General features: G+C 42.5%; 2 protein-coding genes across 5 annotated transcripts in view; one reads left to right on the top strand and one right to left on the bottom strand.

Moving 5' to 3' along the window:
* Positions 1-26,719, top strand: part of LOC149434336 (NACHT, LRR and PYD domains-containing protein 3-like) — a 319,711-nt gene that overhangs the window by 157,349 nt on the left and 135,643 nt on the right. The gene's annotated exons all lie outside the window — the stretch shown is intronic.
* LOC149434338 (NACHT, LRR and PYD domains-containing protein 12-like) overlaps positions 1-26,719 on the bottom strand; it is a 91,469-nt gene that overhangs the window by 60,138 nt on the left and 4,612 nt on the right. For 2 of the 4 annotated variants that reach the window (XM_089663801.1, XM_089663804.1), the window contains exons 2-4: positions 12,974-13,094; positions 7,420-7,574; positions 825-996 (exon numbers count right to left, since the gene is read on the bottom strand). In XM_089663801.1, coding sequence (XP_089519927.1) covers positions 825-996; positions 7,420-7,574; positions 12,974-13,040 — 394 coding nt within the window. In that variant the 5' untranslated portion in view covers positions 13,041-13,094. Of the gene's footprint in view, positions 1-824; positions 997-7,419; positions 7,575-7,828; positions 8,122-12,973; positions 13,095-16,634; positions 16,835-26,719 lie in introns of those variants that run through there. The other 2 variants (XM_089663802.1, XM_089663803.1) reach the window with 2 other exon arrangements.

Here is a 26,719-nt window from a genome sequence, read left to right as displayed (position 1 = left end):
CCTCCTGTACAGGGCCCAAGCCAGCAGGGGGGCCCAAACAGCTGGGTGCATCGGATTTGGGCAGGGAGGGTGACCAGCATGGCAGGGGAGCAATTACTGGAACCAATCCCCTGTATAGCTCTCAGGGCCAGGACAAGGGGTGGGCAAGAGGGGCGGCTGCCCTGGGCACAGTGGTTTTCTGTAGGGATGGGGGCTCCTTCCATCAGTTACAAGCCTGACAGGAGTAGTGGCAGTGATGTTAACAAGTGTGTGACAGATGGGTATAGGATCCTCTAAGTTTACACATCATAAAACGGTGGGGTGGCGCAATTTGGTCTGTCCTTTTCTTCTCTCCCTTCTGCTGGCTTTCAGCTGCTGCAGAGAGAGTCATACAGGGGATTGTTTCTAGTAATTGCCCCCTGCTGCACCCAATGATCATCTTCCCTGTGCACCATACATTTCCCCTGCTGGCCAGGCCCCCCCTGTGTGCCCCCACCCCCGCAGTGCTGCCGGCTTCCCTCCTCTTCTTTTCACCGACAGCTGCAAACACACAATAGGATCCTTCAGGATCAGGGAGGATTTGATTTAAATCACAAGTGAAAAGGCTAGTACATAAAATATCATGTAATAATAATCGAGCCTTTTCACTAGTGACAGCGAGGTTTTCTGTATGGAAATGGGAAGGAGAGAAACTCTGTCAGGGAGGAAAAGAGAGAACAATGATAGTGTAGTTTGCCAGCAGTAGAGTTACATTTGGCTTAATTGGTGTCAGTTATTATTTTGGGATAATTGGTGTTGATCATTATTTTATCACAATGTTGACTGATAACACAAAGTCCTGTTACCTCTCTGTGTGATCTCATCCAGAACAGCCAATAAATTCGGATGAGGACGATATTTTTTTAACATATAGAGACATTCCCAGAGTCCAATCACAGCTTCTCTTCCCCGATCCTGAATGTCTTGTAACAAGGTGTGAGAGAAGGAAGAGCGATCTTTTTCCATTGACAGGTATTTCTGCAAAAAGACATCTTATGATTGTTCCATTACCACATTTAGAAATGTAATTTCAATATATTGTGTTTTATTAGGTAAAACATAAAAAATAATTCTGGTTGCTCTGACCGCTCTGTTCAGAAAAGTAAATCCTGTCATGGTGAAGTTATACTGCCTGAACTCTGCCTGACATTTGTGTGCTTTTTCAGAAAGGCTCCTTCTAACACCAGCTGATGTAATAGGATCAGGGCTTTTTGTCAGCGAGAACGCGGTTCAGGTACCTCCAGCACTTATAGTGTTACTAAACCCTGGACCCTGCATTCACTATATCCGCCCTTCCTGGACCCCGTATTAACTATATCCGCTCTCCCCGGACCCCGCATTCACTATATCTGTTCTCCCCGGACCCCACATTCACTATATCCGCTCTCCCCGGATCCTGCATTCATTATATCCAGTCTCCCTGGACCCCGCATTCACTATATCTGGTCTCCCTGGACCTCGCATTCACTATATCTGGTCTCCCTGGACCCCGCATTCACTATATCTGGTCTCCCCGGACCCCCCATTCACTATATCTGGTCTCCCCGGACCCCCCATTCACTATATCTGGTCTCCCCGGGCCCCCCATTCAGTATATCCGGTCTCCCCGGACCCCCCATTCACTATATCCGCTCTCCCCGGACCCCGCATTCACTATATCCGCTCTCCCCGGATCCTGCATTCACTATATCCGCTCTCCCTGGACCCTGCATTCACTATATCCGCTCTCCCCGGACCCTGCATTCACTATATCCGCTCTCCCTGGACCCTGCATTCACTATATCCGCTCTCCCTGGACCCTGCATTCACTAGATCTGGTCCCCCCGGACCCCGCACTCACTATATCTGGTCTCCCACAGTACACACAACATTTATTTTAATTATTTTAGTAAATATAAACTGCTAAATACCTTTTCTCATCAGGAGTATATAGCAGTCTTGGGACTTCTATCAGTGCCCAGCAGAGCACAGGTTAAAGCTTGTAGGAGAAGTTTTCTTTCTGCTTTAGGAGGATGCAGACCTCTGTCTGACCAGTGCTGATTGGCCCTGTGATGAGCACTCTCCCAAGGAAAAAAAAAAACTTCTCTAGCAATACACACCAAACTGAGCATGTGCAAAATGCCTGCGGTTCAGTCTGTCTTATCAGGAGATAAGTGGTAGTCACTTGAAAAAGGGAGGAATAAGACAGGATCAAACGGCCTTTTTACACAATGCAGAGGATTGACCCTTTAGGTTCCACAGTGAGTATAACAAGCATGCTTTACTGCATCTACAGACTGATTGTACTGTTGTGGGTTTAGTAACACTTGTATGTATGTAATGGCAAGGGAGGCTGGAGGGTCTATTGATGCTGGCTGCTGGGGATCTATTGTCACTAGAGGGGATATATTTTTGCATGGTGGTCTATTGTTGCTAGAGAGGGATCTATTGTTTCTGGGAGGTCAGTTGTTGCCAGAAGAGATCTACAGTAATGTTTAGGGAGGAGTCTATTGATGCTTGCTGCTGGGAGTCTATTCTTGCTGGGGTGGAATTTTGTTGTGATGGTTCATTGTTGCTGGGGTAATCTATTGTTGCTGGAGGGGGGAGCTAATGTTGCTGGCTGCAGAGTATTTTACTGTTTTTCTTATCATTAAGAAATTCCATACAAAATAATACTTGGCTCTGTATTCTCTAAGGAGCGGTACTTGGGTGGGTAGGGGGTGGAGCCAAGGGACGGTGCTCAGAGGTGGGTAGTGGGTGGAACCAAGGGACGGTGCTCAGAGGTGGGTAGGGGGTGGAACCAAGGGACGGTGCTCAGAGGTGGGTAGTGGATGGAACCAAGGGACGGTGCTCAGAGGTGGGTAGTTGGTGGAACCAAGGGATGGTGCTCCTGCACCTATTCTCTGAGGAAAAAAAGCCCTGACTAGGATACTAACAGAGCTGCAGGCAATACAGAGATGGTAGATAGGAGGACAACAACCTCCTCGATCCACTACAGTCTGGCTTCCCCTACACTCCACCGAAACCGCCCTACTCAAAATCACTAATGACCTGCTAACCGCCAAAGCTAATGGCCACTACTCAGTCCTCTTACTCCTCGACCTTTCCGCGGCCTTCGACACAGTTAACCACCCCCTCCTCCTTAATAAACTACACTCCCTTGGCATCAGAGACTCCATTCTCTCCTGGCTCTCCTCCTATCTATCCCAACGCTCCTTCAGCGTTATCTATAACGCTACCACCTCCCCCTCTCTCCCCCTCTCTGTTGGGTCCCCCAAGGCTCTGTCCTCGGGCCCCTTCTCTTCTCCATCTACACCTCCTCCCTCGGCAAACTCCCACGGCTTCAACTATCACCTCTATGCCGATGACACACAAATTTACCTCTCCACCCCTCACCTCACCCCTTCAGTCTCTGCCCGTATCACCCACCTAATGAACAACATATCAGACTGGATGTCGATCCATTTCCTCAAATTGAACCTTTCCAAAACCGAGCTCCTGATTTTCCCCCCAGCCCGTGCCCCCCATCCTCTCCATCACCACCAACAACGCCACCATCAGTCCCACCCCACAAGCCAAAGTCCTAGGTGTCACTCTAGACTCAAACCTGTCCTTCCAACCCCATGTCCAATCATTGGCAAACTCATGCAGGCTCCACCTCCGCAACATCTCCAAAATACGTTCGTTCCTAACCCCAGACACTACTAAACAACTCGTTCACTCCCTTATTATCTCAAGTCTGGACTACTGCAACTCCCTTCTCACCGGCCTACCTCATCGCAGACTATCCCCGCTTCAGTCTATCCTGAACTCAGCGGCCAGACTCATCCACCTCACCAACTGCTCCGCTTCTGCCACCCCCCTCTGTCATTCCCTCCACTGGCCTCCACTCAGTGTCCTCCACCCCCTCTGTCATTCCCTCCACTGGCTCCCGATTGCGCAAAGCATTAAATTCAAACTACTAACACTGACATACAAAGCCATTCATAATGTTGCCCCAAACTACCTCACCGACCTGATACCCGAATACCACCCAACCCGTAATCTTCGCTCCTCACAAGACCTACTACTTTCTAGCTCCCTGGTCTCCAACTCCCACGCCCGACTGCAGGACTTCTCCAGGACTTCCCCCATCCTCTGGAACTCACTACCCCAATCCATCAGACTGTCACCTACCCTCCTCACCTTTAGGCACACCCTGAAAACCCATCTCTTCAGGGAAGCCTACCCCGCCCTCACCTAACAGCCAATCTCCTCCACTCCATTTCCCACAGCCACTTCCTCCTGTACCACTATCCCCTCCCTCCTAGATTGTAAGCTTGAAAGAGCAGGGCCCCTGAATCCCTCGTGTTCTGTTTTGTTCCTGTATTGTCTCATGTACTGTCACCCACTATAATGTACAGCGCTGAGCAAACCTTTTAGCGCTATATAAATACTGTATAATAATAATAGCCAAAAAAAGGTTGTTGTTGGAGCTGGAAGTGCTTTATAAAAAAAAATGAACTGTAAGCATATATTATTTTATTGATTTACAGCATTTAATAGAAAGGTTCAACTCCCGGAGATCGCTTAGAGCAGAACTTTCAGAAATCAGAGAATTGGGAGCATGGAGGTCAGTGTGATTATCTCACTTCTTACTCACTTTTACATGGAGTTGATTATAAGGCATGTGATCAGCAGGTCAAGCAAAGACATGATTACTCGACCACCTATTTTTTATACCTTTTTTGCATATTTTAAATTACATTTTTGTTTCTTTTTTTAATTTTTTAAAAGCTTTTTATTCTAGATGCTACAAAACATCAATTCAATGTTGCTAGGCCAGTCATGCTTATAGCTTTCAACAGAAAACTTTTTTTTTTAAATAATTTTGAGACAATTTTTGGAAAAATTTCACAGCAAAATCAAGTTGGGCGATATTTGCTGCTTGCCCCCAATAAAAATGCAGAGAGCGATAGGAAGAGGTATCACCCACATGGAAGAAAAATATATTTGAAATATAATTTAAAAATATCATTCCCAAATATATTGACATATATTTGAAATACTATAATTTTGGCCGTATTCAGTATGTATTTCAAAATATATTTTTATATATATATATATATATATATATATATACATATATATACATATACACACACACACACTGCATGTTGAAATGCGTTTTTTATATATTACAAAATATTTGAAAAATATTTTTAAAAATGTTTTTTAAATATTCTTTAGATTTTTTTAAAATATTAAAAAGTAATTTTAACATATATTTGTAAATGCATTCCAAAAATGTAGATTAAATGTAATTTTAAAGACATACAGTATATTTGAAAATTAATTTTTAAAAATATTTTTTATATATTCTGTAGTAAAAATGCATCTCAACATACAGTGTGTATATATATATATATATATATATATATATATATATATATAGTAAAGGAAATAAGTATTTGATCCCCTGCTGATTTTTAATATTTGCCAACTCACAAAGAAATGATCAGTCTAAAAATCGAATGGTAGGTATATTGTAACAATGAAAGACGGAATAGCAACAAAAAATTCAGCAGAAATGCATGTCTAACAAATGATGCACTGATTTACATGTTCATGAGGGAAATAAGTATATGATCCCCTATCATTCGGCAGGATTTCTGGCTACCAGGTGTCTTTCATACAGGTAACAAGCTGAGATTAGAAGAAGTCTCTTAAAGGGAGTGCTGCTAATCTCATTTTGTTACCTGTATAAAAGACACCTGTCCACAGGAGCAATCAAACAATCAGATTCCAAACTCTCCACCATGGCAAAGATCAAAGAGCTGTCCAAAGATGTCAGGGACATGATAGTAGACCTACACAAGGCTGGACTGGGCTACCAAACTATGGCCAAGCAGCTTGGTGAGAAGGTGACAACAGTTGGTGCAATCATTCACAAATGGAAGAAACACAAAACAACTGTCAGTCTCCCTAGGTCTGTTGCACCATGCAAGATCTCACCTCGTGAAGTGTCAATGATCATGAGAACAGTGAGGAAGAACTACACATGAGGATCTTGTCAATGATCTCCAGGCAGCTGGGACCACAGTCACCAAGAAAACAATTGGTAACACACTACGCCGACAAGGACTGAAATCCTGCAGTGCCCGCGAGGTCCCTCTGCTCAAGAAAGCACATGTCCAGGCCCGTCTGAAGTTTGCTACTGAACATCTGAATGATGCAGAGGAGGACTGGTGGGAAGTGTGGTTAGATGAGACCAAAATCAAACTCTTTGGCATCAACTCAACTTGCCGTGTTTGGAGGAGGAATGCTGCCTATGACCCCAAGAACACCATCCCAACTGTCAGACATGGTGGTGGAAACATTCTTCTTTGGGGGTGTTTTTCTGCTAAGGGGACAGGACAACTGCACCGCATCAAAGGGACGATGGACGGGGCAATGTACCGTCAAATCTTGGGTAAGAACCTTCTTCCCTCAGCCAGGGCATTGAAAATGGGTCAAAGATGGGTGTTCCAGCATGACAATGACCTAAAAAAACCTGGCCAAGGCAACAAAGGAGTGGCTCGAGAAGAAGCACATTAAGGTCCTGGTTGAAAATCCGATTGAAAATCTGTGGAGGGAGCTGAAAGTTTGAGTTGCCAAACGTCAGCCACCAAACCTTAATGACTTGGAGAGGATCTGCTAAGAGGAGTGGGCCAAAATCCCTCCTGAAATGTGTGCAAACCTGGTGGCCAACTACAGGAAACATCTGACCTGTGATTGCCAACATGGGATTTGTCACCGAGTACTAAGTCATGTTTTGTGAAGGGGATCAAATACTTATTTCCCTCATGAACATGCAAATCAGTCATCATTTGTTAGACATGCATTTCTGCTGAATTTTTTTGTTGATATTCTGTCTCTCAGTGTTACAATACACCTACCATCTGATTTTTAGACTGATCATTTCTTTGTGAGATGTGCAAACATTCAAAATCAGCAGGGGATCAAATACTTGTTTCCTTCACTGTATATATATTTATTGAAATATACTGAATAGGGCCAAAATTATAATATTTCAAATATATTTTTCTTCCATGTGGGATGTCTAATATGTATATGGAGTCATGGATGTGAGGCTTCTGTGATGTGAAAAGAAACAACATAACACCGCGGACAACATACACATACAGTCATGTTTGCTTTTTTAAAAAAAATAATTATATTCTGGTGGCAACAGTTGTGTAAATGGCTTTAAAAGTTGTATGTGGGATGTAATGAAGTGCTGATATGATCACATTTATCTTGTGGATTTATTATAAAGTTCAATTATTTATGATCAGTATGGAGTGATTTGGTGTACAATTATAAAGGATTGGGTGCTTTATATGGAGTTCCCCTGTACCACACATACTGTATTTTACTGTATGAAATGTAGAAATATCTTACATCCGTGTTTAAAACTTTCCGAGATTGTAGTTCTACCAGGATGGAATGAGGGTTCATGTTCTCCAGGATGTAGGTCAGATCATCTCTGTAATACTCGTATATCCTCCTCAGTGATGGATCGTCATACTCAGACAGCTGACGGAGGAAGTTGTCATCTAGAAAAAGCAGAGATAATCACATTTTCTGGCCTTCCTAAAACCAGCTTTATAAATGCTGTGAATTTACTTCCACCACAAACTTTTACTTCTATGCTGGATCAATGCTCTGCAATTGGAGGGATGTAACAAAAATGTAGGCCCAGAGCAAAAAAAAAAAAAAAAATAAGTGCAGGGAGGACATGACTAAGGGGAATAGAGGGACAACAGAGGGTTAAATGATGGGTAGGAAGTTTTTGGGGATAATGGCTTACCTTATTGGATTAAGGATGTTGGGGAGGGTCTCCCAGGGAGGAAAAGGAGTGTCTGACCTCAGGAAGTCCAGTGGGGGAATTTTGGAAGAAGAAGAAGCTTGCCACCCTCCCTCCTTTTCGTGCTTTGGTTTTGATTGCCACAGCGGCCTTGGTGGTGGTTGGTCTTTGGAGGAGGAAAGAATTCTGGATGGAGACAGATTCGGGACCCATCAGTGGTATGGGGACCTTGGTACATTCCAAGGGGTTAACTCGGAATAGGTAAAATGGTGGTCACTGCGGAAAAGTAGGGTTATCTCCGAGCCGGTGTGTTGCGGCTGGGGATTAATAGGATTGTCCCCCAGCCGGTGGGTTGCAGCTGGAGATAAGTAGGATTGTCCCGGAGTCGGTGGGTTGCAGCTGGGGAGAAGTAGGTTTGTCCCCGAGCAGGTGGTTTGCGGCAGGGGATAAGTAGGATTGTCCCGGAGCCAGTGTGTTACGGCTGGAGATAAGTAAGATTGTTCCTGAGTTGGTGGGTTTTGGCTGGAGATAAGTAGGATTGTCCCCGAGCCGGTGGGTTGCGGCTGGGGATAAGTAGGATTGTCCCCGAGCCAGTGGTTTGCGGCTGGGGATAAGTAGGATTGTCCCCGAGCCGGTGGGTTGCGGCTGGAGAGAAGTAGGATTGTCCACGAGCCGGTGTGTTGAGGCTGGGGATAAGTAGGATTGTCCCGAACCGGTGTGTTGCGGCTGGGGATAAGTAGGATTGTCCCCGAGCCGGTGGGTTGCGGCTGGGGATAAGTAGGATTGTCCCCGAGCCGGTGGGTTGCGGCTGGGGATAAGTAGGATTGTCCTCGAGCCGGTGGGTTGCGGCTGGGGATAAGTAGGATTGTCCCCAAGCCGGTGAGTTGCTTCTGGGGATAAGTAGAATTGTCCCCGGGCCGGTGGGTTGCGGCTGGAGAGAAGTAGGATTGTCCACGAGCCGGTGTGTTGAGGCTGGGGGCCTAAGTTGAAAGAATGTTTTTCACAAAAGTGAAGTTGGGTTTATGGCCCTCAAATGACCACCACATTTTTCCTCTGTTGATAATTTGGAATGTTATGTTATTTATGTTGATATAATTTATTGGTTAATAAAAGCCTGCTATGGCCATTTTGACTCCAAAAGCATGGTTTGTGTATTTTGTATAGCTGGGTCGGTGGAGGGTATGGCCTAGCAGGCTGGGTTAGGTTAGAAGGCGTACAGTCAGGTCCATAAATATTGGGACATCGACACAATTCTAACATTTTTGGCTCTATACACCACCACAATGGATTTGAAATGAAACAAACAAGATGTGCTTTAACTGCAGACTGTCATCTTTAATTTGAGGGTATTTACATCCAAATCAGGTGAACGGTGTAGGAATTACAACAGTTTGCATATGTGCCTCCCACTTGTTAAGGGACCAAAAGTAATGGGACAATTGGCTTCTCAGCTATTCCATGGCCAGGTGTGTGTTATTCCCTCATTACCCCAATTACAATGAGCAGATAAAAGGTCCAGAGTTCATTTCAAGTGTGCTATTTGCATTTGGAATCTGTTGCTGTCAACTCTCAAGAAGAAATCCAAAGAGCTGTCACTATCAGTGAAGCAAGCCATCATTAGGCTGAAAAAACAAAACAAACCCATCAGAAAGATAGCAAAAACATTAGGCGTGGCCAAAACAACTGTTTGGAACATTCTTAAAAAGAAGGAACGCACCGGTGAGCTCAGCAACACCAAAAGACCCGGAAGACCACGGAAAACACCGAAGAATTCTTTCCTTGGTGAAGAAAACACCCTTCACAACAGTTGGCCAGATCAAGAATACTCTCCAGGAGGTAGGTGTATGTGTGTCAAAGTCACCAATCAAGAGAAGACTTCACCAGAGTGAATACAGAGGGTTCACATCAAGATGGGAACCATTGGTGAGCCTCAAAAACAGGAAGGCCAGATTAGAGTTTGCCAAACGACATCTAAAAAAGCCTTCACAGTTCTGGAACAACATCCTATGGACAGATGAGACCGACATCAACTTGTACCAGAGTGATGGGAAGAGAAGAGTATGGAGAAGGAACTGCTCATGATCCTAAGCATACCACCTCATCAGTGAAGCATGGTGGTGGTAGTGTCATGGCGTGGGCATGTATGGCTGCCAATGGAACTGGTTCTCTTGTATTTATTGATGATGTGACTGCTGACAAAAGCAGCCGGATGAATTGTGAAGTGTTTCGGGCAATATTATCTGCTCATATTCAGCCAAATGCTTCACAACTCATTGGACGCTTCACAGTGCAGATGGACAATGACCCAAAGCATACTGCAAAAGCAATTCACTTGCTGAAGACAAAACTAAAGGGAAAATGCCCCAAGAACAAGCAGGCAGTGAAGACAGTTGCATTAGAGGCCTGGCAGAGCATCACCAGGGATTAAACCCAGCGTCTGGTGATGTCTATGCGTTCCAGACTTCAGGCTGTAATTGACTGCAAAGGATTTGCAACCAAGTATTAAAAAGTGAAAGTTTGATTTATGATTATTATTCTGTCCCATTACTTTTGGTCCCTTAACAAGAGGGAGGCACATATGCAAACTGTTGTAATTCCTACACCGTTCACCTGATTTGAATGTAAATACCCTCAAATTAAAGCTGACAGTCTGCAGTTAAAGCACATCTTGTTTGTTTAATTTCAAATCTATTGTGGTGGTGTATGGAGCCAAAAATGTTAGAATTGTGTAGATGTCCCAATATTTATGGACCTGACTGTATATTCTACCCTTGTCATGACATTTCTATAAGGAGCACAGGAGGTGGGGATCACTATAAGGACCATTACATGAATTGCCCTGTGATTGGGGATTTATATTTGTACATCCCAAGCCAACCAACTATGAATCCTTACTGATCTACGGTTATGCTTACCATGATTATGAAAAAAAAATTGTGTGAGACTAAGGCAAGAAACATCTGGAAATTGCAAGAATGTAAACAATGTTGTATAAAAAAACATTTCATTTGTGTAGATTTTATCAAAATTGTCTTTATGAAACTAATGTTTGTTCTGATTTTGTTTTTCAGGGTGAGCATAGGTGGCGGTGAAAGGGACAGTGTGAAGGGATTGGATTGGAGAACTATGTTGGTGTAGGGAGAGTTATTGTAGGGGTAGTTTGAAGTCTGAGAATAATGGTGGATACGGGATTTTCTGTATATGTTAAATTTTACTTAACTGCTTCCCGTCTGCCCTATAGCAGAAGTACTGCAACAGGGCGGCACGGGTGCACAAAATCACATATATGTACGTGATCCAGCCTTTCCGGTTAGGGGGCGCGTGCGAATGCTGTGCGCAAGCTACCCATGCCAACATTTCCGGCCTCAGCTGTCAATCACCAGGTCCCATCCTGTGATTACTCGTCGGCGCCCGGTGATTGCCGAGTATCTCCGATGGGGGGGGTGGGGGAAGAACTGTTTGTACACAAAACAGTTCTTTCCCCTGTCAGCTCCTGCACACTGCTTTGCATGGCTCTGCTTAGCACAGCCATACAAAGCAGTGTGCTTACAGTAAAGCACAAACACAGCCCAGTATTTAAAACAGCACACAGTTAACCCTTTGATCACTCCAGATGTTAACCCCTTCCTCCATATTCAACATCCCCATGTGTCCAAACAAGTCGTATAACTCCAAAACAAAAACAAACTAAAATAGTGTATTACCTCAATATAATCAATTAGGTATATACTTCACAGATAAATCAAAACGTGCAAAAAAGATTCAAACTGTGAGCAACACGTGAATCGTGAAATCACTCTGTGTACACTCTATATGCATATGTGAACACTCTGTGTACGCTCCTAAATAAAGATTGTGAACACTTCTAGGTAACTGAAATGCATACAATTACCCTAAATCAAGTAATAGCAAGCCTTTTGAGTACACCCTGGACTCTCACTCCAGTCTTGCTGTTACTTCCTGGACTCTCACTCCAATATATTACAGACCTCCAGAGTAGGATTCCAATACTTTGATTAGTTACTCCTCATATATCCATCATCCTTGTAGATAGAGAGAAAGAAGCCCACATAGTGTAGCATTTCAAGTGTATTTCATACATTTATTGCAGTGCTTACATTAAGTTCTCATCAATCAGCAGCAGGTTCCCATGCCCCAGCCCAGAGCAGCTTCCTGGAACACTGCAATGCCGAATCCAACAACAAAGATGGCCGCTCCGCCACTTCCGGTTTTCGTGTAACGTCAGACGTCACGTCCCCTGATGCGTTTTGTCACCTCCGGACTTCTTCTCTTAAAGAAACGCTCCCAAACTTCACCCCGACCAGATTTACAATGAACACTTAACATAGAAGTGAAGTGACTTTGATGCAAAAACAATTGCAGTAACATGGTCCACTAAGACACCATTCATCGACCAGAAGGACACTTCCTCGATGTCTGCAGGCGCTCTGTTAGTTTGGATTTTCCCTCCGCCCACCTCCAAACTCACGGTTTGAATCTTTTTTGCACGTTTTGATAAATGTATCTGTGAAGTACATATTTAATTGATTATATTGAGGTAATACACTATTTTAGGTTTTTTTTGTTTTTGTTTTGAGGTATACGACTTGTTTGGACACATGGGGATATTGAAGTTGAATACTGAGGAATAATTTACTCAGACTTTTTTTGGACTTTGACAGAAAAAGGTTTATTCATATTTTGACTTTCAAGGGTGAAAGTGGGACTTTTTGGAGTGTCACACAGAGTTATATTATTGTTTGTTTATTAATTTTTTGGATACCGAATGTATCTCACCATTTAACCCCTTCCTGCCCAGTGCCATCAGTACAGTGTCAGTGCTTTTTATTAGCGCTGACCACTGTATTGGTGTCACTGGTGATGTCAGTGACACCAAATAAGTTCCCCCCAGTGTCAGAATGCCCACCGCAGTCCTGCTATAAGTTGGGAGTTGCAGGCTGGCTGTCAATTTTTTTAGGAGGGGTGGGCTCCCTCAGGTCCACCTGACCTTTAGATGAGTTTTAGATATGGAAATTTTTAGCGGGGGTTCCCTGAGACCGAGCATTATTTCAAGGGTTCCTAGGTGTTTAAAAGGTTGAGAAAGGCTGATATATATAAAAGACAAGCCGTGACTGATTTCTTGATTACTAGTAATGGTGACTCTTCTCTGGCGTCCCAACAAATTTTCGAAGGCCCTTCTCCAACTCTTCGCCATCTTTTTTTCTTGCTCTTTGTTTTACAGCCGTATTCCAGTCATGCCACGGAACACCTAGACACAGACATACATTGTGACTAATGGCTACTAGGTTGTCCAGATCCCTCAGAAGAAGTAAGATGTCTGAGACTTCATTTCCTGATGCAAATTAAAATTTCTATGGAACTTTTTTTTTAACATATATATCCAAAACTAAAAACCGGAGACAAACCGCTTTTACCGAACTCCAGGTAGATATAATAGACAGAAAATAATAGAGCTCTGTAGTTATTAACACTCGTCCATCATTAAATGAACATTTTAAATGCAAGCAATGTTGTAAGAAAGAATTTAAATAAAACATGAAGCTTTGGACTCTTGGAATGCAAAAAAAAAAAATGTGCACATCTCTGTACTAATAGACTCCTGATGTGTCACTCCTGCTGTGCTATGATAACAATAAAGATAGCTAAAAATAAATTAAAACACTTAACCACTTACCCTCCAGAGGAATCCCCCCCCCCCCTCCTGACCAAGCCATTTTTTTTTTTTTACGCCGCTGCGTTACTTTAAATGACAATAGCGTGGTCATGCAACGCTGCACCCGAATTAAATTTAAGTCCTTTTTTCCCCTTAAAAAAAAATCCTATATTTTTTTACTTTCTGCTATTAAACATGTCCAGTAAAATTCTATAAAAGATGAAATTATACATGGAGATCATATCCCCCCTTATGTATTATACATGGAGATCATATCCCCCTTATGTATTATACATGGAGATCATATCTCCCCCTTATGTATTATACATGGTGATCATATCCCCCCTTATGTATTATACATGGAGATCATATCCCCCCTTATGTATTATACATGGAGATCATATCCCCCCTTATGTATTATACATGGAGATCATATCCCCCCTTATGTATTATACATGGAGATCATATCCTCCCTTATGTATTATACATGGAGATCATATCCCCCCTTATGTATTAGACATGGAGATCATATCCCCCCTTATGTATTATACATGGAGATCATATCCCCCCTTATGTATTATACATGGAGATCATATCCCCCTTATGTATTATACATGGAGATCATATCCTCCCTTATGTATTATACATGGAGATCATATCCCCCCTTATGTATTAGACATGGAGATCATATCCCCCTTATGTATTATACATGGAGATCATATCCCCCCTTATGTATTATACATGGAGATCATACCCCCCCCCCCTTATGTATTATACATGGTGATCATATCCCCCCTTATGTATTATACATGGAGATCATATCCCCCCTTATGTATTAGACATGGAGATCATATCCCCCTTATGTATTATACATGGAGATCATATCCTCCCTTATGTATTATACATGGAGATCATATCCCCCCTTATGTATTAGACATGGAGATCATATCCCCCTTATGTATTATACATGGAGATCATATTCCCCCTTATGTATTATACATGTGATCATATCCCCCCCCCCCTTATGTATTATACATGGTGATCATATCCCCCTTATGTATTATACATAGAGATCATATCCCCCCTTATGTATTATACATGGTGATCATATCCCCCCTTATGTATTATACATAGAGATCATATCCCCCTTATGTATTATACATGGAGATCATACCCCCCCCCCCCTTATGTATTATACATGGAGATCATATCCCCCCTTATGTATTATACATAGAGATCATATCCCCCACCCCCCTTATACAGAGATCACATCCCCCCTTATGTATTATACATGGAGATCATATCCCCCCTTATGTATTATACATGGAGATCATATCCCCCCTTATGTATTATACATGGAGATCATATCCCCCCTTAATCTCCTCTTTTCAAGAGAGAATACATTCAGTTCCTCTAATCTTTCCTCATAGCTGATCTCCTCCATGCCTCTTATCAGTTTGGTTGCCCTTCTCTGTACTTTCTCCAGTTCCCTAAAGTTCTTTTTGTGAATTGGTGCCAAAAACTGAACTGCATATTCCAGATGAGGTCTTACTAATAATCTGTACCAAGGGGGGTGGGGAAGATATCTCTCTCTCTGGAGTCTAGAGCTCTTTTAATACAAGAGAGGATTTTGCTCACTTTAGAACCTGCAGCTTGGCATTGCATGCCATTATTAAGCTTGTGATCTACGAGAACCTCCAGATCCTTCTCCACCATTAACCCCCCCCCCCCAGATCCTTCTCCATCATTGATCCCCCAGTTGTACCCCCCTAGTATGATGCATGCATATTCTTAGCCCCCAAGTGCAGAACCTTACATTTATCAGCATTAAACCTCATTGGCCACATAGTTGCCCAATTACACAGAGCATTGAGGTCGGCTTGTAAATTGAAGACATCCTGTAAGGATGTTATTCCCCGGCACAGTTTGGTGTCATCTACAAAGACTGAAATGGGATTTATAATCCCAGACCCCATATTGTTTATATATCTTTAATAATGCTAGACCTGCCTGTAGGTGATAGGAAATGAGAAACATTAACTAGATCAGTAAATAAATAGTTAAATAAAGAGTTGGGCAGTGATACATAGATTGGCAGATGGAACAGGTGATGACAGGGGGGTGGGGGTCAAGTTTTATAAGGAGAGAGGGTTGTAGAAGTGAACAGAAAGGGATCAGCAGTCTGGGGGAGAGGAAAGAAACAGTTGCAATCAAATATAAACAGAAGGAAAAATGAAAGTTTCAAACTTGTCAGAAGAACAGGACGCAGGTAACATCCACAACACTGAGCCGCTGTGTGATAGAATGACAGGAGGGTAACAATGGAATTTAGCAGCTGGAGATGGGCTTGTCAGCTGCCCGGGCCCCCCTTATCAGCCGCCCTGCATACACCAGTCAGCTCCTCTACTCCCTCTTCACTTTCTAGTAAGTAGCCAAAATCTTAATTGATTGATCAATATTCCTGGCACTGACAGAACCCTGGAAATTGACCTTCATATTTTGGACCTTCACAATAGTCTGTAACGTCAAGGAGCTTACAATCTAAAGCCACAAACTCAGACACATACTAGGCCCAATTAACCTAACAGCATGTCTTTGGAATGCTGGTACAAACACACCCGCACAGAGAAAGCATGCAAACTCCAGACAGCTGCTGCCATGACTGGGATTAGAACCCATGACCCAAGTGCTGCTGTCAGGGAAAAGAGAAATTGCCTGGGTGCACATCTATGCGCCAATGCTGGGTGCCCACCGGCCAAGCCCGTGCACATGCGTGTGTGCACGTCTGTTGCCGAACTGGCGCCAGGCGGGCTATTTAAACCTCTGCTGCACTAGAGTCCTTGCCTTCTGGTGTACAACATTGTGTTTCTTTGCTGCCATTCTATCCTGATCCTGTTGCCAACCTGACCTGTCTTGACTACGCTTGAACTCCACCTGCACCGACCCAGTTCCTCCTTTTACTATCTGCTTGCCTGCTCCCTGTACCTGATCCACCTTATTGATCCTGGCCCAGCTTGTCTGACTCTGCTACTTCTCCAGCCTGTGACTATTACTTGGTACCAGCTGTCTGCAGTTGCCAAGTTCTTGCTAATACCTTCCAGCCGCTGCTCCCGCTTACCTGCTTCTGCAACTGACCTGCATTCTGGTCGTCTGAGCTATCCACCCGTCGGCTGTCACCGCAGACCTGCCAGGCACTCGTGCCCCTCCTGGATTTCTGCCTTCTGTTTCCTCTATCAGGGGTACCAAGCAGGAGTTGTAAGAGGACGCCCTCATCTCCACGTCAGGCTCCCCTACGAGGTACTTGACAGCTGCAAGCCCTGAGTGCTAACCACTAAGCCACTGTAACAGAGATTGAGATGGAATGTAGAATAGTAACGATTAAAGAGAATAAAGATATATACAGTTGTGGCCAAAATTATTCAACCCCCACTGAAATTGAGTGTTTTGGCCAGTTTGACATTGCTTTTGATCATTCAGTCATCTTGCTTACATTTACATTAAAGAGGCACTTGTAGGTCAGACAAATATAACATAACAGTTATAATGAAATAACCACAAATGTCTTTTCTGTGCTCACAGCATTATCAGTTTTATTCAACCCCCAAGTGACATTCAATCTTAGTACTTAGTACAGCATCCTTTTACAGTTATAACAGCTTTTAAACGTGAAGCATAGCTTGACACAAGTGTCTTGCAGCGATCTACGGGTATCTTCGCCCATTCTTCATGGGCAAAGGCCTCCAGTTCAGTCACATTCTTAGGCTTGCGCACTGCAACTGCTTTCTTTAAGTCCCACCAGAGGTTCTCAATCGGATTTAAGTCTGGTGACTGCGATGGCCACTCCAAAATGTTCCAGCCTTTCCTCTGCAACCATGCTCTAGTGGACTTGGAGGTATGCTTGGGATCATTGTCCTGTTGAAAGGTCCAACGTCTCCCAAGCCTCAGGTGTGTGACGGACTGCATCACGTTTCCATCCAATATCTCCTGGTACTGAAGAGAATTCATGGTACCTTGCACACGCTGAAGCTTCCCTGTACCTGCAGAAGCAAAACAGCCCCAAAGCATGATTGACCCTCCACCATGCTTCACAGTAGGCAAGGTGTTCTTTTCATCATAGGCCTTGTTCTTCCTCCTCCAAACATAGCGTTGATCCATGGGCCCAAACAGTTCTAATTTTGTTTCATCAGTCCACAGAACACTATCCCACAACTTTTGTGGTTTGTCCACATGGCTTTTGGCATACTGCAGTCGACTCTTCTTATTCTTTGGAGACAGCAAGGGGGTACGCCTGGGAGTTCTGGCACGGAGGCCTTCATTACGCAGTGTGCGTCTTATTGTCTGGGCTGAAACTTCTGTACCCACATCTGACAAATCTTTTCTCAGTTCCTCAGCAGTCACACGGGGACTTCTCTCCACTCTACGCTTCAGGTAGCGCACAGCAGTCGAAGTCAGCATCTTCTTTCTGCCACGACCAGGTAGCGTTTCAACAGTGCCCTTTGCCTTGAATTTGCGAATGATGCTTCCTAAGGTGTCTCTTGGTATGTTTAACATCTTTGCAATCTTCTTATAGCCATTGCCCTTCCTGTGAAGAGAAATCACCTCTTCTCTTGTCTTCCTGGACCATTCTCTTGCCTTCACCATGTTTGTAACCACACCAGTAAATGTCTAGAAGGAGCTGAGTATCACAGTCATTTTAAAGCTGCCTAATTGGTGCTTATTATGCTTGATTGCTGCTCGGTGACATCCACAGGTGTTTTCAATACCTGATGGAAAGCACCTGTATGAACCTCTGTTCTTCAGAGTGGTAGTCTTTAAGGGGTTGAATAATTGTGGCAATGAAGAAACCACATAAGAACCATTTACTACTGTATTACATAAACAATTGATGTCATTTTAGTTGCATTTGGGTAGTTACAACGTCCTTGTAGGATTTGATTCTGAATACAATTCCAAATGTACACTATAGTCCCTAAACCCCTTTACAGCATTGGGGGTTGAATAATTTTGGCCACAACTGTACTTAGATTGGGAAATTAGAAGACATTCAAATTATTTGAGATATAAGTTTGAAAATGTTTGACAGAAAATAGGATGTATGACTTTGTAACATTCATTAGGAAATGCATTAGTTGGCCGATAATTTTTGGTGAAAAAAAAGGCAAGAAAATTAATAGAGGCAACAATAATAGCAACAAACACAGAAACAAAACACAGAAAAAAACAAAAAAAAAATCAAAAAAGCCTTTAACCACTCGCCATCCTGAGGATTTACCCCCCTTCCTGACCAGACCTCTATTTGCTACTCGACACTGCAATATTTCAACTTATAAATGCGCGGTCATGCAATGCTTTACCCAAACTAAATTTATGTCCTTTTTTCCACAAAAATAGAGCTTTCTTTTGGTGGTATTTGATCACTTTAAACAAAAAAAGATCGAACATTTTGAAGAAAAACTGTATTTTTTACTTTTGGCTATAAAAAAAAATATACAGAAAACTCAAAGTTAGTCATAAATTTAGGCCAAAATGTATTCTGCTACATATTTTGGTAAAAAAATCCCAATAAGTGTATATTGATTGTTTTGTGTGAACATTATAGTGTCTACAAACTATGGTATAGATACTGCAATTTGGTGAGTATTTTGCATTTTTCTCACAAGGTTTTGAAATACAAAAAAAAAGAAAAGATATGTTTTTGTTTTCTTTCATTTTCCAAAAACTTGTGGCAACAAATGAGATCTGCAAAATACTCACAATGCTTCTTATCAAATTCCTTGGGGTGTTTACTTTCCAAAAAGGGGTCACTTGGGGGTGTTTGGTGCTATCCTGGCACTTCAGGGCATCCGAAACTGAGATAGGTAGTCAGGAAGTGTAATGAGGAAATAAAACCCTTTAAAAGCCTGAAGTTGCTTATTAGATTTTGGGGTCCTGTACTTGGCTAGACTGCCAAAAACTCTCACATGTGGTACCCCCATACTCAGGAGAAGTAGCATAATGTATTTTGGGGATTAATTACACAAATACACAATGCATGTGTGAGCAATAAATCATTTAATAGACAATTTTGTGTAAAAAAAAATAATACATTTTTCGTCACTTTCCAAAAACATGTGGTAAAAAAAAAATCTATTGACTCAACATGCCTCTCAGCAAATAGTTTGGCATGTCAACTTTCCAAAAAGGGGTCGTTTTGGGGGGTTGGGGCATTTTATGCCCAGCATTAGAAGTTTATGCCACACATCATTGACTATTCTAACTACCTGAAGGCCAAGCCTTTTCTGACACTTTTTGTTCCCATGAAAAAAAATCAGTATTTTTTTTCTAGAAAATTACTTTGAACCCCCACACATTATATATTTTTTAAAGCAGACACCCTAGTGAATAAAATGGTGGGTGCTTCAATTTTTTATGTCACATAGTACTCACGCAGCGATTTTTCAAACGCAGATGTTTTGCAACAAATACACTTTTTTTTACTTTTAATGCACAAAAACACAATATATTGGCCAATTATTTGGTAAAGTATAAATGATGATGGTATGCCGTGTAAATATATACCAAACAGGACATGCTTTAAAACTTTAAAGCATGCCCCGTGCAATGGCAACAAACTGCATACATATTTTTAATGTCCATAGGCAACGCTTTGTAAATCTAAAATGGTAGCTTGTAAAGGCTTTTAGAGGAGGTCTAGTATTAGAATTACTTCCCTTGATTTGATGTTCATGGTGATACCTCACATACATGGCACAACCGCTGTTTACGTACCGGCACAGGGTTAATGCTCATGCACGAGGGTGCTTTTTTTTTTTTTAAGCTATTTTTTAAAATTATTTTTGCACTGTTCCTTTCATTTTTTTTCTTTGATCACTTTTGATGCTATCGCAGGGAATTCAACTATCCCCTATAACTTCAATGGGCATTGTCATATATTCTTTTTAGAGAAATCTAGGTTCTATCAGACTCTAGATATCTCCTCTGCCCTTACATTATGGAATCTCACCAAGATCGGTGTGATCAGATGCTTTCCCAATTTACAAATGGCGCTGTTTATATTCTGCAAAACTGAAGTGATGAAATCCTTGTAGCTTCTGCTTTCTTAGACTATAGAGATTGGCGCCATTCAGGTCTCCAGTCAGCTCTATGGTCATCTGGCAGAAACACCGGCTGCATTCACAGGACTGCCTGAGAAGGCCGTGGAAGGCAGTGGGGGGGGGGGGGCATAGTCTCCCTCTGCTTGTAAAAGCAATCCTGCAGCTAATTAGCCACTAGGCTTGCTTTAACATGAAAGCTGCTTGCCGGCTGAAAAAAAACGATACCAGGATGATGCCTGCAGCTGTAGGCATCATCCCAGTATAACCATTCAAAGTCCAGTGATGTACCAGTACGTTGCTGGTCCTTGTTTGGTATATATGCTATGTTCTTTTTTTTTTTTGTATGCAGCCTGTAGGCTGAAAGAAAAAAAGAGAAGAAATCTCTACCAGAAAAAGTGTGTGGTATGCCCACCACTAGAATATACCGCCCTGCATGCACCCACTTCTAATGGTGGCACACGTTAGGTTGCACGGTGCTACATGCACCAATTCCAAGATTGTACAAATGTCTAAATAGTGGCACGCTTGAATAAAAATTGTCCACGTATAAGTGGTACCCCATATGGAAAAAGGAAGACACCAAGTCCCAAACTATCTTGTCACTGCTCCCCATGTAGTCTGGGCATCCGGGGGGCTCCACATGACTTTCTTTTCCCTCGTAAATCCGAAACTTATATGTATAGCCTACTGCCCTCTGACAGGGAAGGCGGACAGAAAAATTAATGAGGGACTCATCAATGCAGATTTTTTGCTGGGGAGTATAGACATCTGCAAATTTTTGGTTAACCTCTTCACGCCAGCCCAATGCAAATGTGTGGCCTCCCGGCGTCTGGGCCTAGACGCTGAGCAGCCGCACATTTGTGTTCTATTAAAAAAGGACATATGTGCCGAGAGCGCACGCCCTGCACGCTCCCATCACACTTGTCCGGTACTCAAGGAAAGGTCCCGATCTCCTATTTTGATCAGGACCTTTCCTGATCATGTGACCACCATCACGGCGGTCACATGACCCTAAACCTCGCCCCGCCTCCCGGCTTCTGAAACTCTTAAAGTGCCGTGAGGTGCTGGTGTGAAGGGGTTAAGGTGATTTATGAGGGGCTGAATTTTGTGGAGCTGGTCAAATTCAGGGTCACCTCGAGGACTACAGAGTGCATTGTCTTTGAAATGCATAAAACACATTATACTCTCATATCTATGCCTGGCCATGGCAGCAGAGAACATGGGCATATGATGAATCGGGTCTGTGGACCAATACAACCGCAATTCATTTTTTTTTAGTAATGCCCATGTTGAGGGTTAGGCCCAAAAAAAATTTAATTCGGAAACCTTAATGGGTTTCCATGCGAATGGTCTGGAAAGGTTTCAATTTGGGTTGGCGGCAATAAATTGTTGTGCATATACATTGCTTTGATCCACAATCAATGAATACAGATCTTCCATGAAATACAGCTCCAAAAAAATCAAGGGGAGTAGTTAAATTTGCTGTTTCCACCTGAATTCTGGGTTTGTACAGTGAATAGGGGAAGCATGGGTGCTGCAGAATTTGTGAGCTGCCAATCGGGATTTGCAAGCACATCCTGAAGGATTCTAGGGGCTCTATGGGGCCTGTGTGCGAATTCTTGGTGGTTGCGGGACAATACTTGTGCTCGCCATCACACCAGCTTGTACTGCACTTATGGGACTCGCCACGTCACCAAGTGATACTGCAGTGCTGGTATGTAAAAGGCCAGGATGTACTAGACCGCTGATGCTCACCAGTTCCCCAAATGTAGCCTGACACTAGTACTGGCATTCTGCTGCTTATGAGAGTCATCAAAATTTACCGGCAAGTGCTAGCAGAGATCAGGCCTGATTCTGTGAACACTGCAGCTTTGTGTGCAATGTATCAAGTGACAGTGACCTACTGACACTGCACTTGCTGGGGGAGAAGGGGGGGTAAGCGTAGGGGCTTAACGCAGGTGCTGGCAGGTGCCGGGGCTGATCCCGCTAACACTGTGTTTTTGGGGACACTATAATAATGTGAATGCTAGTTTAGTGCTGATCTGATCAAAGATATTGATCCATTCAGACACTATACTAGCAATGGAGGTTTATTGAGTATGAGCGTCTTCCTGGCAATCAAGGGGTTAAATGTGATGACTGGTGTACTGACAGGCAATCTGATGCTATCCAGAGGACACAGCGGGACACAAATTGCTGTACGGGACCTTTGTGTGAGGTCCCGATTCATGTGATCACTGATTCGCCAATCAGTGATCACATGAATAAGAGTAAGCAAGATGTCAATTCTGACATCTCTGCTTACAGCTTGTGAAATCTGTGAATGATCACAGAGGTCACATGGTACAAGGCTATTCACAACAGCCTTGTACCATGTGACAAACTGTAGCCAATCACAGCTCTCACAGTATTTCTCAATGGCTGCAAGAGAAAAGGAGAAATTATTGCTTTTACAACCTGTATTGGTGTAAAAGCAATCAGTAAAAAAAGAGAAAAAAAAATCATCACCCCCACAAGTAGTACAGTGTCACTATGGTGACACTGTATTGCTAGGGTGACAGTATGTTAAAAATAATAATATAAAAATGTAAAACAAAATTTGAAAAATTATAATTTTTGGTTATAAACTAATTTTTTTTTTTTTTTTTTTCTTCACTAAAAATATATATGTATACATTTGGCCAAGATTTATGAAGAAATATTATTTATTTGCAAAATTTTATAATAAAAACACTTTTTTTCAAAATTTTGGGATTTTCATTTATATAACAAAAAAATAAAAATCCCAGTGGTGAATAAATACCATCAAAATAAAGTTTTATCTGTCTCAAAAAAATGTTAAATCATATGTAGAATCCAAACAGTACATTTGATAATGGCAACAGACGAATGCACTCCAAAATTGCATTTGATTTTAACCTCCCTAGCGATCTGATTATGTCAGTATTTCTGTGCTGAAAGTGGCACATTTTTTTGCATGGAAATATGTCATTTTTTTATTGTAAGCCTTTCATTTTTAGGAATAACTCACTGAAATCTGAACAAGAGTCTAGTAAACATCCCGGGTATGATAAAACTTGAAACACGAAATAAATTATAATTTAATAAATAATCATAAAAAATAATATAATAATAATAATAAATTTAATTCAATAATATAATCAAACCAAAAACACTGAAATTTGAAATACAGCGCCAAGTTCGCACATCACTGAGCAAAGTCACAAAATCGTTTTCAGTGTCTGACGAATTTCCCCACAAATCATTATCACTCAATTCTGCAAGTGGTTCTGATTTACTATCGCTGTTCTCTAGCCGGTCTACAACCACTTTTGACCTAAAGGGACGCTTTTTGGACGCCACGGACGTTTCTCAGTTTCCAGGCAGAAAGAACAGTCAAAATGCAGGCAGGGCGCCGGACAAAGCACTCGGGACAAAATGTATGTGAAATGGTTTGATACAGGAATGTTATACTATGTCATATTCGTTTATTAGAAAATTACAGTTTTTAAATTTGCCGCCGGTTCCAGCCCCCGTACGCCCCCCGGCGCTCGCTGGGACTGGAACACGGAAACTGGAATTGGCAGGAGGAGATGGCCAGGGATGCTGCAGCAGACGCATCGCGAGAGTGGAGGACAAGGTAAGCGCTGCAGGGAATCCCTGAGCAACGCCGCATGGTAAGCTCGAGTGTAGATAAGGGGGGGTTACCGCTTTTGGTACTGAAACTTTACACTGAGGAATAACGCCAGGGGGGTTAAAATTCGATTTGGATTGAATGGAATTTCCCAAATCAAAACCACATTCATTGCCAGAATTTCATTCGAGAAAAAAATATTCTGACCTGCTCCTTCAATTTTTTCTCATGACTACGGTTGAAAACGATAACCAATTCAACCCCATTAACTACTACAAAATTTAGCAAATGTTCTGAATACATTTCTTTAAAATGCTACTGGTGTGTGGCCAGCTTTATGCCACCACACGTGGGATCATCTTCCAGACATCTTACCAGATCTATAATGGAACTGGGGAACATTGGACGTGGTCACCACATTTTAGATGGCAAAACAATCATCTGATAAAATAAGAAATACAGGTCAAAGTTCCTTACAAAACACTGTTAGGCTCCATGCACACTAGCGGGTTTTTTAAGCTCAAAACCTGGATAAAAAATGCTGGTAATAATGTTTTTTAGTATCATTGTAGTATCGTTTAGGAGCGTTGCCATTTTATTAGCACTTTTACAGTACATGTAGAAATAAAAAGAAAAAGCTAGAAACAAAGTTAGTAACATTTAGCATCTTTTTTCTGCTGGAAAAACGCTCCAAAAAACTGTACAAAAACAATTTTTTTTCTGCTACTGGAAGCTGAGGCTCTAAAAACGTTAATAGCCTAAAGCAGTGTGCATGGACACACAGGAGAACACTATTTAACTTCCAGGAGCAGAAAAAAAATGCTAGTGTTCATGGAGCCTTAGCCTCTTCATCCCTCCAGCTTTGCTATATCCAGTATGTATGCAGTAATGGAGTCCATGAGTAGGACGGAGCACCAGGAGGCTTTAGTTAACCACTTGGTAACCGCGCTATAGCTGAATGACGTCATCATATGACGTCCTCCCAGAACACGCCCTCCCGCAAGCCCCCCAGTGGCACGGCACCCGGCGCTCTCCGTGATCGCTGTGTCCTATCCACTTTACAAGGGTAAAGTTGCAGAGCTCATCCAGTCTTTGCAAAGGGAGCAGAGGATGAAACATCTTGAGGACGCCTTGAAAAAAATATTTGTGTAAGCACCTTTCCAGACAATGGGAGGTTACCAGTTCCTGGACAACATGTTTCTGAGGCTTTATTCGGTCAAAGGAAGAGCGGTGGAGAAGGTGGTCGACTGACCAATGCCTTTAAACAATTCTTTAGTCCTCAGCGCCCAGGGCTTTTAGGTATAAGCACGCATCGGTGGAGTCTGCATCATATGGGCAGACTTGGAGACCTTTCCAACTGAGCATCCACTGGGTTACTGGGTCTTGAGGATGCATCACTAGCCAGAACCTGCTCAATATGTCATCAAGCTACTGGCCTGTCCTGCATCCAGCATTCTTTCCGAACGGACGTTCAGTGCTGCTGGACGTTTTGTGACGGATAAAAGAGTGCGTCTGTCCACAGACCCCGTTGACCAGCTGACATTTATCAAAATGAATCAATCCTGGATCAACAGCAACTATCTTGCCCCCAAAGCTGATGTAACTGATTACATTTGTTAGGGATCCCTTGAAGACTGCCTATCCTATTCCTGAATCCTGATTATGCTTTCTTCCAACAATATTTTTAGTTTAGGGCACCACCAACACCCAAGGCCCAATTTTTCTGCACGTGTTTGACAGGTGCATCTCATTTCAATTTTGTACATTTTTTTTCTAATTGTTAACAGGGCCCATTCCTGGCAGGTAACAGTAACCTAATTAAACAGTAAGCTAATCAACAGCCAGGCACTCATCTGGAGGAAAAGAAAATTAATCTCCAAACACAGAAAGGTTTCTTCACAGTGAGAGTGTGAAAATGTGAAATAGACTCCAAGAGTTGGTTCTGGACAGCTCCATGAATTGCTTTAAAAAAAAGTCCTGGATTCTTTCCTAGATACACAGAATATAACTGATACTAACATTTATAGGGAAAGTTGATCCAGGGAATATCCGATTGACTCTCGGGGGATCAGGAAGGAATTTTTTCCCTACAGGAGCAAATTGGATCATGCTTTGCTGGGTTTTTTTGGCCTTCCTCTGGATCAGCTGTGGGTATAGGATTATAACTTTTTATTTTTTTAATGGTTGAACTGGATGGACTTAAGTCTTTTTTTTTTTTCAGCCAAACTAGCTATGTAACTATGTAGTACTCAGACCAGCTTTGATTTAGTCAGGGAGCCCACCCCAGACAATCCAGCAAGAAGTCCACAGCCCTGGATACAAAAAGTACATTAAACATGTTGACTTCCAGGTATTTGGCTTTCACTTGAGTTATCTGTCCACTAAAAAAGTCAACAAAGGACAAAACTCATAGTGTTTCAGCAGTCTGAAAAGTGCAATTAATTTATCTTCATAGATTTCTTAAGGGAGATTGTTGATAAATACTTCTGTCC

Source organism: Staurois parvus, unplaced genomic scaffold (assembly GCF_062004578.1).
Source record: "Staurois parvus isolate SC_StPar_1 unplaced genomic scaffold, SC_StPar_1.0 ptg001769l, whole genome shotgun sequence".
Lineage (NCBI taxonomy): Eukaryota > Metazoa > Chordata > Amphibia > Anura > Ranidae > Staurois > Staurois parvus.
Note: the sequence above shows the minus strand (reverse complement) of the source record. Positions and strands in the feature narration are given on the sequence as shown.